We start from the raw sequence: 18,957 nt of genomic DNA, 5'->3' as shown, positions 1-18,957 counted from the left end.
CTGTAAACACAACACAGAACTCAGAGGTCAAAATACAGAGTCAAGCAACTTAAAGGGGCAAGTGGGGGGGGGAAACAACTCCAGACTAAAGAGACCTTTTCATCTGGCAGTTTAAAATTAAAACAGGAAACCCATTATTCCTCCCAGCTGCCACAAGGGCCAGGGGCACAGCCAACCCAGGGAGCTGGGGCAGGCCGGCTGCAGCAGTTGAGCTCTTGCCAGCCTGGCAGCCCCTAGGACACCACTTGTTGAAGATGAGGGTGGGGCCATACACAGTCTCTGCCAGTGCACAGCAGAGGTAGCCATGCCCTGTACAGCTCAACTCCCGGCAGTGGACAAATGGCCAGGAGATAAAAGCAAAGTGTCTTAATCATCATTATAGGAATTCATGCTAGTCTCTATAATAGGACAAAGCACTGTTTGTGTGAACACATTATATAGCATATATAAGAGCAATTTTTTTTCATGTGAAGAAAACACCACTATTTTCTGCCCAACTTCTAAGAATATTCTAGTCTTAAAATTATGCTTGTGTGTCTTCCTGGCACCTCCTCTGTATTTACATCTCAGGTATTAATATGCTCAAGCTACTTAGCTGATTTAAGATTACTGCCTCCTGGCTTGTAAAATAATAAGGATAACAATTATTACACTGTGAGTGGGAATTCAACATCAGCACAATGTAATACCTGGTACACAGGAAATACATGCTTAACAGAAGATAGCTATTTCATTGTGGTGTTGTCATTCTTTTTGACAAATGGAAAAGCAAAAATTTGACTTCACTCCTCTTCCCAAAAAAAGGAATAAAGCAGTTTTAAAATTTGTTGCCTCAAAAAAAAAAAAAAAAATCAAAATCTATGTAAACAAGGAAACTAGGAAATTGTGCATAAAATGTTGAGCCTCTATGCTAATATTTTTTTTAATCTGGCCTACAAAATTAAAAAAGAAAGAGTTGAGCCTCTAAGTAAAATTTCACAACAGGTTCCTATCAGGTTTTACAAATTATAAAATCATTTCCTTTGGGGAACCTTACAATGGAAGAGCTATGCTGGAGTATTGACAGTGCTATTTAAAAAGGAGAGAAATAACTGGAGAGTTAAGGGGGCTGTTTTTTGCTGATTCTAGAACATTCCATGCCAGTCCAGTTATAAAAGTAATCATCTATTAACTAGGGAAGTCAGTAAATTTCAACCACGGGTACCAGTGTAAAAGCATTGAGCAATACAGAGAATACTCCATCCTCAAGAAAAGAAAGTTGTTCAGAGGTTTGACAATGGTTAAATATCAACCAAAACCATGCATTCTTATTAAATACATTTCCAATATGTGAATTTCAGATTATATATACTACTTCAGATAACACTATTTAAAAAGGTGTAACTTTAAAAAGCACATTTATTTTATGAACCAAGCTTTAACATAACAAAGACTCCATTTCAGCTTCCCCTGCTCTTGCCAATTAACCAAATGTCATCCTCACACAGTGATTTAAGGTGTTTTTAAAAAACAGACAACATTAGCTACTATCTGAGTATATCAGATTTTTCATGATACACTGCAAATAAAGCAAAATGGAAAAATAAATTGAATGCTAAAATTTATAAGTCTACAGTTGTCATTCACAATCCCTGATCTGAAATGTGTGTGTTAGTGAAACAACCCAAGTCCTCCACCAAGGGCAGGTTGGGGACAGCTGACACTCAGGATGGACTGCAGGAAGTCATAGAGTACCTCCTTACAAAACCTGGAGCCAACACAGCAAAGGTCAGAGAGGGTTGCAGTTCCTATCACCCAGGGTCAAGTCTCACCTCCAATAGTTAACAGAATGAATGAGCACAGACTATTCACAAAATATTTCAAAAATTTATTTTCCCATCTTTGCAACTTAAACAATGAGATGATCATGTCTATCTTATTCGGTGGTTCTGAGGACTAGATGGAATAAGCACATAGAGTGCTCAGCACAGTACCTGACACAGAGAAAACTCTCCCAGCACCATTTTATTAGCACTATTTGCCCCTAAAAGCATCTCACCAACAATCTGTCAACCAGCACCAAAAACAAAATACCTTATATCAGAGTTATTTCTGGAAACTTGAAGCCCTCATGCCTCACATCCAGGTCATGGTTGGCTACTACGCAAACCCAAGTTCTTCCTGTCACTGAGCCTGTCATGCCCATATTTCATTTGTATTTCATTTCCCCTGACCAGATTGCTATCGTTCCCAAACCTTCCAAAAATACCCATCCCACAGTAAACAAAGTCTCTGGTATCTTCAGTACCTTACACTGCTTCTATCTCTCCAGAATCCCAGGTTCTCTCCACTACATTAACTGAAATTCTGCCAAGTCCCAGACTCTACCAGGCCAATAGGCAGCACAGGTATGCTTAACTCTGCAGAGATGCAAACCCAGTGGTTTTCAAACCATTGCCTATAGGTGCCAAGATCTCATTTTTCACATTACTGTAGGACACTCTTGCTCTACCACCTTTTTCCTCTCCTCAAAAATTATCCTGTGTCTCCCAAATGTTTGCCATCTGAAAGAGTATGTGCCTGCAAGCCCACACCCGTCTCCATCTGGCTCCCATCTTCCGTCCTTTGTCTCCTCTCCACTTCAGCCACTCATGCATCCACATCCTGGATATCATCATCTTGAACCAGAACAAGTTGCTCTCAGACACTGAACTATTGACAGCAACTTCTTGTTTTTCTAGCACTTTCATTCTCCAACTCTAGCTAAGCCAATCATCTGGCTTCAACATCATCTCACATTCCTCGCCCAGTTCTGTTCTAAACTGTGAGTTACAGGGGAAGAAAAGTAATTTTTGTCTTCAACCTTCATAAGTTCTTAATTGGAATAGAAATTCTTCGTTGGAATAGACCCACATAATAAGGCAGGTTAACAGGGAAAAACAAACAAGTTTATTGATATATATTTGAAGACCGGCAGGGACTCTGGGAGACCAGAATAAGCTACCCAGAAATACGAATTGCTGAGATGAACACAATTAAGAAAACATGTGCAGGAAAGCCCCCTGCCCTCCATTTACCTAAAAGCAGGATACAAAAAGTGTACTGCCTGCCCCACCTTTCTATCAATGATAAAAGATGAACTACTGAAGACAACTTTGCATGTCTGTGGGCCTGGAGATGGTTCTAGGATTCTACATGAACAGGCTTTATTGACTTGCCTCTACCTGCCCTTTGTTTGCCTTCCCCCGCTGCCACTCCTAAAGACTCAAAAGTTCTTTCCCCTTGTCACTTCTCTATAAATTTATTTTTCTTGGTTGAAGCTGGAATTCAAAGTCACCTCTTTGAGAACTACTCATTCTCTGTGTGTCTCCCGGGTATATGTGAAATACACATGTTAATGAATTTCCATTTATTTTTCTCTTGTTCTGTCTGTCTGTTGTTTGTTCCAACTAAGAACTTAGGAGGTTGGTGGAAAAAACATTTTTCTTCTCCTAAGGAGCCCTCCCTCATCTTTACATCCTTCTCTGCCTGATACTATATGATCCACCATTTCAACCACTCTCATCAGTATCCTCAGCTCCCCGACGCTTTACCTGGGAGCCACTCAACCAAGATCTTTATCAAGGCAGCTGAGCAACTTCCTTGCTCCCACCCTAAACTATGAGGCTTGGAAACCATCTCAGAAAACCATCCTACAACACCATATGTTACCACCACAAATTCCAGGTCTGCAATCTTGGGTTGCCAATAAACAAGTCTCCCATTGATGTGAAATAATCACCTTTTCTTCTTCATAGAGAAAACAGCCCCATGAGCCAGGACTCCCTCACCTCCCTGTCCTGTTACACTCTTTGTCTCCATCTGACCTTTCTCCTCCAGTACACTTAATTATTTCACCTTCTGCTTCCTAGAGATCTTATTCTATCTATTATTCTCTTTCATCTCAGTCTTTCTTCTCCATATTTAAAATGCCCAAGTCTCTCCCATCCTAAAGTAAAAGTAAATAACCTTCAACTCAATTCCCTCTTATCTCTGTCCCTCTCTCAGGAAAGCTACCTAAAACAGTATTCTGTAATTTTTTTTTTTCTTTTTGTCTTTATTACATTCTCTTCTCTACCTGCTGTGATTTGGTTTCCATCCCCATCACTCCACTGAAACTGAGCAGAGATGACCAGACAAGAGAGTCTGGTAATTCTTGCTCATGACTATTTTCAGAGTTAGGAAGGAAATTAGTTTGCAAAACATAATTAAATTGATAGGTAGGGGAAAACTGAAGAGGTGAAAGATTGGGAGAAGTCATCTATCACCACCTCTTTCACAAACTCACTCATTCAACAAACACCTGTAAGCATATGCATGAACCATTAATGTTCATTGGTTACACAAATGTCTTCACAAAGCATACGATGTAACCAGCAAGAAGAGTTCGTAGTTATTTGCCAATACCTCCATTTTCTAATCCTGATCTCTTCAAGGCACCTGTCCCTGGCAGTGATGCCACTCCTTTCTGGTTTTCCTCTGGTCTCTGGGCATTCCTTCTCGGTCTTTATTAGAGGCTCCTCTAGAGCACAACTTTAATGCTACCCTTCAGGCCTGGGCCTCAGTCCTCTCCTCTCAGTCCTCGATGATTTCCTCTACTACAATGCTTCCAACCATCCTTCACACTGATGACCCCTAGTCCCCATTTCATACACACTATCTTATCCCTAAACTCACCCCAATCCCCTAACCAACACTTTTATTGAAAGAGTAGAACTAACCATTTAAGTGAGCCAGACGCTGCTTTAAGCACTTCACAAATACCAACAGATCAGTGCTCAAAGAGGGCACTCTTAAACTGTGCTATATCTTACCTTTCCAAATTCAACATATCAAAAACTGACGTTTTCTTTCTCTTTCTTGCTCCTTTGACTATATTCTTAGCTCAGCCCCATCATTTACCCAGCTTCCCCCACATCAAAAATTCCTGAAGTCATCCTCGATGCATTTCATTCTGTATGCCCACACTCACTGGTCACAGTCCTATGCAGCCTCCTTCCCCCTAACACCCTCCCTTTGAAACTCCTCAGTCTAGCACAATGAACTACTTCTTTCTCTACGCCAATGTATTTCCACAGGACACTACCATGTATATGAGCCATCCCTACCCAGAGAATGCACTGACCTTCTAGCCCTTCTCCATGAGCTGAGTACACCTGCAGAGTCTGGGTGTGGTGCCTGCCACCCACCCTGTGCATACTGCTTTACAGGAGTATGCACTGTGTACTACTTTTGTTTCTAAATCTGTTTGATAAATCTTTCCCCCCTCTAGCATATGAGCAACATACAAAGATAAACAATGTCTTATTCACTTAAGTATTATAGTGCCTGGCACATGACACTCAGCAAATACCCAATGAACAAAAGACTTTGTGACTGAGTCAGACACTTTAGGGATTTGCATTAATTCATTCAGGCAACCAGGATCTTCTTGATCACTTCTACTTTATCATATGTTTCAAGGTCCCACATGAGAGGCTTTACTACCTCTGTAGGTTGTAACCCCCAACCAACAGAACTGATCAACCTATAAAAATGTCACTTAACCAAGTAGGGTTTATCTGATTCTCATTTACACAATAAAAATGACACATCTGACAACATTTTTCAAGAAATTTATCTTAGCTGGGGATGTAGCTCAGTGGTAGAATGCTTGCCTAGCATAAGCAAAAGCCTGAGCTCAATCCCCAGGATTACAAACAAAAACAAAAATGAAACAAATTTTATCATGACATTGTAAAAACAACCAAACTCCAGCAGTTGTTTTCTAAATTCAAGGAGAATATAATAGGGAAGCCAACGACCTGAACAAGTCCAAAGTAAACATGAACGTCAATCACAATTTAATAGTTATGACAGGCCTCAAAAGACGCTGGCCTGGCCAAAGCTTCTGCCTTCTTCTAGAACTGAGTTTCAATGTCAATGAATGTCTCAGGGTATGATCATGAGGGTTCTGACCTGAGAGCTGAATGGACTACTGGAAAGTGGGACCTAGTTGCAGGAAGTAGGTCACAGGAGCATACAGTGTGTGCCATTCTGGCTTTTACTCCAGGAGGAATAAGCTTCCCCATGAATTCAAGTGACATCAAGATTTGGCCTATGCTATGGATAAACAGCAATAAGCATGTGACAGTTGTGGTGTTCTGTGTTAAAATGCTTTAAATAGCTCAATAATTGCATGTATTCCTTTTTACATTTATAAGATTCCAAACTTAGATTAGGAATGAAAGTCTTCAGAATTTTTATGTCAAGGCCAAATATTTTCCAGAGCCCTGACTGAAGCTAGTTTCCAAAGCACAGCCCTGGGTTACAAAAGATCCTCATAAGGCATTCTCATAAACTCCCTGGACATGTTACAATGTAGTTTTCCAAATACAGGTCCTAAACATATTATTTCTATTGGTAATAAAACAAATTTAACCCATTTGATAGGAGGACCATAAACTCATTTGGATTAGACATGTGGCTGGTAACTATATTTTTAACATTTTAATTTTGAGCCCTCTGGGCATAAAAAAGAATCCTGATACCCAAAATATAAAGTTATTTTCATAGTTCAGGATGCCAGGCTTTGAGAATAAAGGAGTTACCACCTCTATTTTACCTCTTCACTCCATTTATAAGCAAGCTCAAAAACTGAAATTAAAAATGCTGAAAACTAGCCTCAACCTTAAAAAAAGATTGATTCCAACAACCCTCACACTCTTTCCCACATTTGCTTCTCCTTTTCCCACTTCAACTCCACCCTTACACACAACATTGATACTTCATTCTATATTATTGCTTCTCCCTCTCAGCAGAGCTGACATCCAATGTTCAAAACATCAGTAACTGGAATTAAATAGGTACAGAGGACTCCAGGTGAGGCTCTGGATAAGCAGTAAACAGAAGGAAAGAACCTGACCCCAATTCACACAGTTACAACTGTGGATTCCCCAGACACATGAACACTCCTGAACAGTCAGGGTTGTGGATAATGAACTGTTAGCCTTTTCACAGTGCAGGCCTGACTAAGTACCTCAGAGAGTGTGGTCAGGCAATGTGAACCACAGTCTCGATAAATGGCTAAAGGATGCAGTAAACACCTAAGAACAAGAACAACCTGTTAACTCTCCCTAGATTTTTACAGGGAGAAGAGAATCTTATTTCCCCACTTCCTCTTTCCCACCAACAACTTGAGTTGAGGCAACTATTATCTCTAGTCTAGATTACTGTCTCTATTCTCCAATGTCAATACCAATAGCATGTTTTAAAATATAGTCCTGATAGGCTTACAATGACACTGGGCTCAAGAGAGCGTCCACCTTCTTCTGAACAAAGCCTCAGTGTCTGGATTAGTAACAGCCCCCTAACTAGTCTCACTATACTAAGTCTTGCCCTACTCACATTCCCAGTCCAGTTCATCCTTTACTCTGCAGCCACAGTAATCTCATTAAGATTTGGTAGATCTCTCCAGACCCAAGCCATTCCTCTTCTATGATCAAACCATGTGAACATCAAGCTGTATCCACCACATGCTCCCTCTTTCCTACCTCTTCCCTTAAAATATTTCTCCCTTTAGGACACTCTCTCCATACTCAGTTCAACACAGCATCTATTAGGTGATCAATAGTATCTGCTAAATAAGAAGGATGGAAGGGAGAGAAAGAAAATAAGGAAGTAATTATAAGAAAAAAGTGAGAAAGATCAGAAACATGTTCCACGTTTTCATTGGTATTAACCTGTCATGTAAACCTTGTCATTTTAGAAAATTAACCAGGCATGGTAGTGCACACCTATAATCCCAGCAACTAGGGAGCCTGAGGCAGGAGGATCACAAGTGTAAAAAGCCAGCCTTGGCAACTTAGTGAGGACCTAAGCAACTTAGTGAGACCCTGTCTCGAAATTAAAAATAAAAAGGGCTGGAGATGTGGCTCAGTGGTTAAGTGCCCCTGGTACCAAAGATATATAAATAGATTGATGGCAATTGTTTTCATTTTCCAATAATAACAATACACTGACCACTGCACAAAAGTATTCAGCAGGAAGAAAGCCCAAAGACCACTCAGTGATAACCCAATATCAAGGAGGGAAGCTGAGTTTCACCAAAATTGTTTCTCTTAAAAAACAAAACAAAAAAAACCACAATATGTAAACCTGGAGATGTCCTGTCAATGGAAAAAAAAAAGTCAATATATTCCACAGTGCTCTGATTTCACTCACAGTCTACTGCTAAATGACCCACTTACTATGAAGTGAGTTGCAACAGCCTCACCATGTAAGTCAGCTGAATCTGTAAATGTGAAGTCCTAAGAGCAAAGTCAATGCCACCAGACAACTGGGCAACAGGAACACACTATTTTTATAGATGCTGTCATGCTTATGGCATGCAGTGAGAATACAAGAACAGCAGACTCTAAAGTTGACTCAGATACTCCCTGAGAGTTTATTCACATTTATCTTATTTTAATTATTTTGCAGTACTAGGGATTGAACTCAGGGTCTTGCACATGCTAGACAAGTGCTCTACCATTGAGCCACATCCCCAGCCCCTCTTTACCTTTTTAAAAACAAAAATGAATTTCTTTAACATAATGCAAATATTGCAAATTTTCTTTAAAAATTTTTTAATTACTTAAAAATTTTATCAAAATTACCATTTAAATAATTTATGTGCAATAGTTCTGAAGTTAAAATAACTAAGTAGTAAGATATTCCACTTAGAGAAGGCTATAAAAAGTAAAGACCAAAAGTCATGGGAATCCAAATCGAAAGGAAGCAGGGCCATTTGATGGACTCATTCATTTTACTGGTGAACAAGCTGAGACAAAAAGAAGTGATGTGATGTGCCAAAGGTCGCACAGCATGCTAGTAGGCAGCCTAGGTCACGAAGCTAGGTCTTTAGTTCCAATTCAGAATCTCTGAGAGTAAAATTTCTCCTTCACATAAATGAGAAAAAGGGGGGGGGGGTAACTATTTTTACAACCAAGACTGATTTCCCCTCTATGTCAGTAGCCACACTGGATGCCACCAACTCAGCTTCCTTCCAGTGCACCCACAGCTGGGAAATGGCAGCACAGGCACAGATCTGAGAGGGCATCCCCCAGCTCTGCCTCATCCCTAACAGTCAATTAAGCCCCTTTTTCACTGAAGCAGCTCAGCCTGTGTGTGTATAGAGCAGCTGATATGCAGGACATTCTCACATTTTCAGCGGAAGACATGTATCTCTCACATAAACTGGATGTCAAGGTTCATAAACAATTTCCCCACCAAGCTAGGTGCAGTGGCATGCCTATAGCCCCAGATACTCAGAAGCCTGGGGAAGGAAAACAACTCAACACCCAGAGTTCAAGGTCAGCCTAGACAACATAGCAAGGCTGTGTTTTATTAAAAAAAAAGAAAAAAAAAATCCCCACTAGACTAGTCACAGCTCTGTTACTGACAGCCTCTTCCCCCTCAGAATTGCAGATTGGCTTCTGGCCTTATATTCTCTTTCCTCTCCTATATCCGAGATATTCTCATTAATGCCTTTGAAATGAACCCACAGTACGGTGTAAATAATCAAAAGCAGCTTCAAGAATTGGCTCTTCCAACAGGTATTTCTGTTTGAACAAGTTGACAGTTTTAAGCCAACCTTGGAATTTGAGAAAGATGGTCAGCACATTGACTGACACATAGTGGGTGTTCACTAAATATTTGCTGAAGAAATTAGTGAGAGGAGGTAGGATGGGGGTTGGGGAGAAGCTGGCAGCTGACCCTGCTTATGCAGAATGCTTTATGACCAGAGAAAGCAAGAAGTGTACTGGAAAGTTTTGAAAACTCACAGAGCTCTTCTTTCAGAGGGTGACTACAGGTGTTTTATCTTTTCCACAGAAGAAGACAGTAATAGGATAAAGATTATAAAGCACTTCTCAGTCTCTTATGTCTACTCCACACATAAAATCCCATTTAATTCTCACAACAAGAAACCATCCAATTTTACAGATGTGAATAAGATGACCTGGGTTAAAATTAAGTATTCTTATGCCACCCCTCATCAGTGCTCTTTCCTCTATTTCACTAAACCTACAACAGTTTCCTACAACATTCTGGAAGGAGCTTTATCCATCAATGAACCACCTCATTCTATAGAAGCAGAACCAGACTTGGGAAATGCAACAGATGTAGAAATGATAGGCAGCCGATTGATCTTCTGTGCAGAACACAGAATCCTTATCAATTTAGAGCATAAGATACAAAAATGCTATTGAATGAAAATTCAATTCCTTCTTGCTTTTATTAAAATAAAAATTAAGATTATATTCTAGGGGGCTGGGGATATAGTTCAGTTGGTACAGTACCTCACATGCACAAGGCCCTGGGTTCAATCCCCAGCAACACAAAGAGAGAGAGAGAGAGAGAGAGATTGATTGATTATATTCTACATGAAAAAGTTGAGATATTAATAAAAGGCCAGGAATAAAACAGGTGAAGCTTGAGATTCTTCTACCTCACTAGTCTCTTAACAATTATTTCAAATCTAACACTGGGAAGAAAACTGGGGCATGTCTGTGGAGAGGGAGACTTGCGTTCAATTCCTGATTCCACCATTTACTAGTTCCTGTGACTTCTCTGGGCCTCAATTTCCTTTCATGTAAAATGAGGATCATAGTACCTCCTCACTGGGCTCTTGACAGACTAAGACAACTCATGTACATGGCTCAGAACAGTGCCTACCCCACAGTGAAGGAGGTAACTAAGAAGGGGACTATGACTGCTTACTCTTTGATTCTTAACATGTGACATTACAGTCAGGGAAAATTGAATTCCATATTGAATTTGTCAACACAGGCAAATATTTCTTAGCCAAGATGCTTGTGTCCAAGAACCATTTCTCCCAAAATGTTTTTAACTATTTTGGCAGAAATAAATGTAATCAACACATTTTAAGTGTCTGCTTCCAAGCTTCAAAAAAAGTGTAAAATTGCTCCAAAAAAATATTTTTAACTGCAACCATGGCTCAAACATTTTGAAAATTCTGACTTGGTACAAACTGCCTGCAGGAGAGGAAAGATTTAAATAAAGGGTCAAGCCATGAAAAAGTTGGTAAAGATCAACTGCTAATGCTCTAAACTGATGACTACATTGAGCAAATTCTCTATTCCTTATTCAAACAGAGAGAAACCCCAACATAAAAATTACTACCTTTTTTGTAGAGCAAAGGATTTAAAACTTCTGTAGGTCCTTCATTTAATTTAAAAAACAGAAGCATTAGAATATTGAAATGGACCTCAATTCTAAACTGTTATTTTAAAGCTAGATTTTTAAAAACTAGTTGTGAAATCTAAATGACAAGAAACTAGTCAAAAATCAATGAATTCATTTGTATTTTTTCAAAAGAGATCAAATTGTTCAGATAGAAATAAACTAGTCAATTATACAATGAATTACCTTTGTCTTCCAAGATCTGTGGAGCAAAACTATCATATGAAAGGAAAAGCATTTAAATTTTATCCAAGTCCTTGAATTCTCAATATGAATTCTATTGTCTAAGCTTCATATTTTCAGAGAAACAATAATGAATAAACATAATTCAGAGCAATTGAGTATTAATGCATTATTCTCTTCTAAGATGGTTAATAAAAATTTTTAAGTTTTTAATATAATAATTAATAAAATAAAAATACTCAATTCTTCATTACTAAAAATACTGATGATATAATTTTTACAATATCCATACTCCTCATTTCTCATCTTTCTTTAGGTCACTGCACTATTAATTGGCAATTCACCAGAGAATGGAAAGAAACATGGAAGTAGCTTCCTTCTTTAATATGGTCATATGGTTTTGTGGGAAGTTAAAATTCATCACCATCTCAGAAACCTAATTTTTAGGAACCTAGGTTTACGGCCCTGGTCCTGTCATTTGTTCTGAACAAACAGCAGGCTATAATGCACATGGCTGTTTTACTTAACTCTAAGTGCTCAGTTTGGGTTCAATATATAATACATAATAAATTTCTGACACAGAAATACAGGAAGAGATGGAGAGAAGAAGTGAAATAAATGAACAAACAAAAAATCTCATGCTTATGTACTTGGGTTCATGAACATTTAAAGCTGAAAAAGATGTATGTGGGAAAAGGATGTTCATAGTTCAACTTGGTAGACAACTTGGGGCAAATCCACGCTCCAATACTTGCTAGTTAAGTGAGCTGAGCAATTTATTTAACTTTCCTGAGCCTCAATTTCCTCATCCATAATGATAAATCTAAAAAAGAACCACTTCATAGGCCTGCTCTGGAAGATAAGTAATGTAATGGGGAAGTGACTAGTATATTACAGATTTCAAAAAACACCATCAGTCATAGAATCATGATCTGGTCCAAAATCCTTCTCTAGAACTAGAGAAATGAACTGTTAAGTCACACTGCTTTCTGATAGCAAAGCTTGACTATAAAAAACTCAGATCACTTGCCTTGTAGGGCCATTATCCACTACTTATCAGAAAATCTACACTGAGAAGAAAATGAAACAGCAAATGCTAAAAGGGAAAGCAGATTCTCAAAATTTTGTGTCATCATTACCCTAGGTACATGTATAAGATATGAATGGTGCAAAAATACTTTGTGTACAATCAGTGTCTTTAAAAATTATGCTCTATATGTGTAATATAAAATGAATTGCATTGTGCCATCATAATTAACCAATTAGAATTAACAAACAAATCAATAAAAAAAAAACGATCTATATATGTATATGCCAACATATACAACACTCTCTCCCTGCCAGGAACTATTCTGATGAAGTTAAATCTGGGGTAGGATGTTTTCAATAAACATTTCAGATGATTCCCCTGCAAGGACTCTGGTCCAAACTCAAAGAAGAGCCATAGACTAAGAATAGCAAAAAGCTTTCCATCCCACCTGTAGAGTTCCAGCCTGATCTACTATATTAGAATCACTGGGAATGACATAAATGCACCTATATGGTTTGCAGTTAACGAAGATTATTCTTACATGTGCTCAGATTAGAGATTCCCTGGCCTATAAGTAGAGAATTCAACTATCTTTGCTGACATCAACCTGACAAGACTGGGAAGAGGCAGAATTTGTGAAATTAAAAAAAGGGGGGAAAAAAGAATGCTTTATGGAAAGAGCTCAAGGGAAAAAGTAGGAGACCCTGTCATAAGGTATGAGAAGCATGTATTATATAAACCAGGGAATCCCTGAGTCCAGCCCCAATGTCCCCAAAGATAATCTACTCTCTGTCACCACTGTTTATGACATTCATCTTTCACAGACAATCCTATAAACATCAAATCCTGCTCTAATCTCTTCTTAGCAATCTCCTTCAGAAATTTTTCCCCCTAAGAGATAAGGCTTTGCTATGTTGCCCAGGCTGGGGGGCAGGTGTGATCCCACTAATGATCAGCACATGAGTTATGATCTGCTACATCTCTGAACTGGGCCAGTTCACCCCTCCTCATGCTGAATTTAGAATGGACACCCCATCAGCATAGAGCATTACAGTCCCAAATTCCTGGGCCCATGCAATCTTCCTACCTCAGTCTCCCATTAGCTGGGACTACTGTTACACCCAAGCAGAAATTTTTTTTTTTTTTTTGGTCCCTTTTTCAGTTTCCTGGTCAATGTCACCTCCTTAGATGTCTTTTTTTTTTAATTATTTCATTTGTTTTAATTAGTTTCACATGTCAGTACAATGATCTTGACATATCACACATTTGAATCAGATGGGGTATAATTTCTCATTTTTCTGAGTGTACACATTGCAGAATCATATTGGTCATACAGTCACGTATATATATATACAGCAATAATAATGTCTATTTTATTCAAGCAGAAATTCTTTGACAATTAAATGAAACAGATGTCATGCTACCATTAACACAACTAATCCTATTTACTATAGTCCTTCAGGACTTACTTAATACCTGTGAGTTTCTATTTCTTCATTCTATATAAGAAGACCTATCAATTTGGCCTATTTCATACAGTTATTGGGATGATCCTAAGACATAATGTGTCTGCTTTTAATTTTACCAATTAAAAGAAGCATACAAATCTAAGATACTCCCCCTTTTTTTTTCTTATTTACTCACCTACTTATCCTAATACATATGTAGCATGCTTATGAGATTTATATTCATCTGGCATGCAAAGAAGGGCCAGCTGCTTGGCCTCAGAGCCCCAGAGCCTGGAGGGCCACTCTAGGTCAGCCTATTATAAGGATTTAAAGAGGAGGTACACTGGTCATCCGTACTGAGATTGACTAATGTCACAGGACTCAAGAAGTTCAAGTCAGGTTAAGATGAGCTCAAAGAATCGTACATTATCCACTTGGAAATTAACTCACATGTCATCAAGCCCAACCAAGCATACAACTAAGAGGAAGAATGGATCAAATAGGGAAGACATAAAAAAGTATGTGAAAGGAATAAACGAGTGTTGGCTAACCATTTCTGGAACTGAACACTAATGAAGGGGTTGGGAGCTCTCCACTGAATCTAATTTTCCAGTGAAAAGTGTGGAATCCAATGTAAAATAAAAGAGTTCTGTGGAAAGTTCTAAGCAGAGACAATTAAGCAGAGTCAAACACCTCCAAGGAAACAGAAAGAATGCTCCAACAGCAACAGCTGAACTGTTGGGTCTGGCTCTTTGTATGCCACAGAACAGTCTTCATCTGCACTGCAGGGAAGTGAGATGTCAAACTCCTCAGATAAAATAATGACTCTCCCACTCAACTCTGACCTAGCAGAAGCCAGGCTTTGTTAAGTACCTCCAAATCAATGCTTAACAATTCTGATGGCAGGTTTATGACTTATGTTCACACAGATTTTCCTCAAGTTTCAAAATCACTGGTTACACAAATTACAAACAAGAGCAATATCCTAGGCCTGAGGATAAGACTAAAAAACAGAGGGGGGGTGGGCACTCATATACCACTTGGGAAACAGATTTTAAGAAATTGAAAAAAGCATACTACTGACTTGAAGCCAAATTATGCAAAAAGCAGTTGGAAAATGTGAAAGTAAACCAAGGGCTTACATTCATAAACATAACAGCCAAAAAAAAAAAATTCTTTTTGCACCAGCCTTTATTCCAGACCTACACAGAGAATGACAGACTGGAGGCTTTCTATTTAAAATGCCACCACTGTAAAATGTAAACAGAAGTGATGACATAATAATGGCAAGGTGTGTGGTGTGTACAAACTGGGACACCTTCAGGAGAACTCACCAGCCAAGGTCAAGGATGACTGTGCACACTAACCCTGATAACACCTCATTCTATCACTGTGCAAATAAATGATTTCTGCCCAATGATACAATGACCTGCCCAGAAATGTTGAACATTACAAATATCACTTACATCCAGATGTTTTGATTAAAAGATAAAGTTAGGAATCGCTTAAAGAAAAAGCTGTCAACTCCCAACTGGTAACATGGCAAAGTTGTTTGAGTAATGCACTTCCCAGGCAAGTAAATAAATGCAGATCCTATTACTTTTAAAGACGAGTAAAAACCCCAGAGAAGAAACTTGTATGGAACTTAAATATCAATGTCAGGAATAAGGATCTCAACTTCCTGGAAGTGTGTGTCATATTCAAATTTCTATCACATGTTGTCTTAATGATTTCTTATTTCTGATGGGAGCCAAGAAATAACTCACGTAAACAAAGAGACAGAACAAATTTAAGCAATTTCATCTGTGCCCCCACCCCCAACATACATATAGAATTGGAAGCAATTTTCTGAATGTTTTTATACATGAAACTGAGAGAGAACTGGATTTTGGCTTTTTAAATTTGTGGGATAGTAAGTCAGTATTGACTGGTAACTGTACTATATAAACATATCCAAGCTATTGAACAATATCCAAACTATTGTCTTATCATGACTGCTTTCATTTTTCAATATTTTTTAAATTTTTAATTAACATATAGTAATGGTACATATTTATGGGGCACAGTGCGGCATTTCAATATCTGTGTACAATTTGTAATGATCAATTGGCATTTCTATCATCTTAGACATTTATTATTTCTCAGTTTGGGGGAATATTCAAAATCCCCTCTACTATTTTGAAATATTTGATTGTTATGACTATTCTGTCATTTAACTCTTAACTACCATGTAGCTAAGTTTCCACAGGCTAATCCGTAAGAAAAGTCAATGAACTAGAGAAATTTTAAAAAATACATTCTCTTAAACCAGTGCTTTTCTAATTATTCCAACAATAAGTGTACAAAATGTCAAAGTAAAACTTCAAAAAAGAATACAAATAACACCAAAAAAATCACAATAATCAAATATTTGTAAGGCTAGAATAAAATAGACCAAGAACTCCATAGCTTTCACATAACAAATTACAAAACCTCAGTCTAATGCAGGCAAGTGGAACACTTATTTACACCTTAAATTCAGGCTTCACATTTCACTTACCTCATCTCCATATGTGTCCTTGGAAACAGAGGACATAATAGCACAGAGCGAATGGCATCTCCTTTTTGTGAACTGAACATGGTGTGTTGCACAAGGGCAAAATCTCTCAGTGCCTGGCCTGTCTTGAACACTGCTATAACTTTCTGAGGGAATTTCAGCAGACTCACTCTTTGCAAGTGATCTCTCTCTATCAAAGTGAATGGAACTTAAGCTGGCTGCCTTTCGGAAAGGAAAAACATCAGTTTTTCTCTGGAATGTTATTTCTCTTGTGTTGACATCATCTAAATGCTTCTTCCTCTTTGCACAATATGGAGTGCTGTCATTTTCTGAAAGCTCTTCATCCAGGGCACTTAAGCATGCTTTTATTTCACTGTCTTTAGCAGGAGACGTATTCACTTGGTAAGACACACTACTTACAGCCCTCAGCAGAAGTTTCTGTTTAACACCATCAGTTGCAACCTCTGTCTTCTCTCGCTGAACACAGTCTTCTGGTGCAGGGCCAGAGGGAACAGAGCCCTCCGGTTCCAGTCCTCTGGATAAAAGAGTTGGCTGTTTTCTTGAAAACTGAATGTCACACTTCTTGCCTTCATTTCTACTCTTTTGCTCGACCAACTCTGGGTTCCCTACAGCTTTCTGGCTCAGTTTTCTTCTGAAATATTTTCTTCCGGGAGGATATTTTTCAGGGCTCAAAGGAGTTTTGGCAGGATCGAAATACTGTTCTTCTTTCTCGGCTCTTACACAGCCACACACATTCCCCATTTGATCTGTAGATCACAGCTCCACAAAGCCACTCATTTCAAAATCCAGGCTTAGACCTTCTCCATGAAGTCCAGAGATTCTATTCTGACTTGTAATTCCTCACAGACTTTGTGACCATCCTCTTCAGCCTGAGGCCATTTTGCTTATGAAAAAGGCACACGCAAGAAATGCTGTGGCATCTTGCCCAGCCGGGTCCCTGTGTCTCATTAGACACCGTGGCTTATTTCTGGCCACCAATCCTCTTAGACCAACATTACTGCTCACTGCCAAATGACAACACTGATGAGCTTTCAAGGCAAACCCTTGATTCACTGCTAGAGAGGATTATGACCCTCACATTAACTCTCAGCTTTCTGTAATGCAGACACGCTACCAAAGTTTGCATTAACCTTTGAAACTACTGGTGGTTCAACCAATCAGAGAGCAAACAGAAAGCAAATACCAGTCAGGAGAGATTTAGCAAAGTGCCTTTCAAATTCAGTTTCAAATAGTCTCTACTATTTAAAATAAAACCCTCTTTCCTTAAAAAACACCAACTAATTCTGGTACTTTCACACAAACAAGCTCAAAAAATCCCAAATTATATTAAAGACTCTTATTCAAAACAGCATATAAAAATCTGATTCAATAATTAGCCCAAGAAGAAATAATAATACTGAATAAAATTTTTTAAAATTTTTTTCTAAAATAAATCTTTTAATATAGTTTGAAATATTTTTCAAATAACTACAGTTCCAAGCCATCACCATTATCTGATCATTAAAACTTTCATATGAGTAGATCAATGAATGATAGGATTTAAAGCAGGGAAACTTAGCCAAAGGAAACATCTGTGCATTGTTATACATGAGTAAAGGCAGTTAAACTTTATATGTAACCTTCATACTTGTACTCTAGTTAAATATTATACAGATCAGTAGGGACCTGCTGGAAAAATAATAAATTAGAATGGAACCTGATTATCTCAGGTGTGCATATTTCTAACACTGAGTCACAGATAGGATACCAAAGAAACTAGCATAGCATAAAATGCACTTAACACATAGGCAAACATCATTTGACTGCAAAAAAATTAAATCAGAAGATAGAACTCACTGTATTTCACTGAGTAAGAATATTCAATTAATCATCAATAATGTTGCAGATACTTGTTAGTAATAGACACCTCACTATATTATTTTCCTGTATAATTTAAAATAGAAATTAGGGCTCGGGTTGTGGCTCAGTGGTAGAGCATTCACCTAGCACGTGCGAGGCCCTGGGTTCGATCCTCAGCACTGCATAAAAATAAATAAAGGTTTTGTGTCCAACTACAACTAAAAAGTAAATATTCAAAAATAAAATAAAATAGAAATTAACATTCTCCAGTGGCAAAAACTGAAGACAATGGCAAAAATAAGGTCTTGGGATTGTCAGGTTGTTGTTCATTTGATTTTAAATTTCTTCAAAGGCAACAGAACATTACTCAAAAGTATTCAAATGGGTGATGTTGGGATTCCTACTAACATGCTGGAGAGGCAACCTGTGATTTCAGTCCCCACCACCCTTCCCTCCAGCCCTGCCAAACTAAGCAATTGTCCATTTCCTCACCACATGCACCGTTTCCTCTCCCAGCAATAGCTCAACTTTAGTATCTGCCTGAGTTGGCACCATCTTGCAAAGCCTATCTCTACTAGCTATAAAAATTTCCTTTATTTTCTAATCCTTCCTAATCCTATCACAATGCTCTCTTCCTATACCTCTTTATTTCTATTTTT

At 38.4% G+C, this 18,957-nt stretch overlaps 1 protein-coding gene across 9 annotated transcripts in view; it reads right to left on the bottom strand.

Annotated features, from left to right (window-relative positions):
* Positions 1 to 18,957, bottom strand: part of Dst (dystonin) — a 441,140-nt gene that overhangs the window by 193,016 nt on the left and 229,167 nt on the right. For 3 of the 9 annotated variants that reach the window (XM_071613298.1, XM_071613300.1, XM_071613299.1), the window contains exon 1: positions 16,442 to 17,530. The exons of the other annotated variants lie outside the window; for them this stretch is intronic. In XM_071613298.1, coding sequence (XP_071469399.1) covers positions 16,442 to 17,200 — 759 coding nt within the window. In that variant the 5' untranslated portion in view covers positions 17,201 to 17,530. Of the gene's footprint in view, positions 1 to 16,441; positions 17,531 to 18,957 lie in introns of those variants that run through there. 9 annotated transcript variants of the gene reach the window in all.

This window comes from Marmota flaviventris, chromosome 6 (genome assembly GCF_047511675.1).
Source record: "Marmota flaviventris isolate mMarFla1 chromosome 6, mMarFla1.hap1, whole genome shotgun sequence".
NCBI classification, from domain to species: Eukaryota; Metazoa; Chordata; class Mammalia; order Rodentia; family Sciuridae; genus Marmota; species Marmota flaviventris.
Note: the sequence above shows the minus strand (reverse complement) of the source record. Positions and strands in the feature narration are given on the sequence as shown.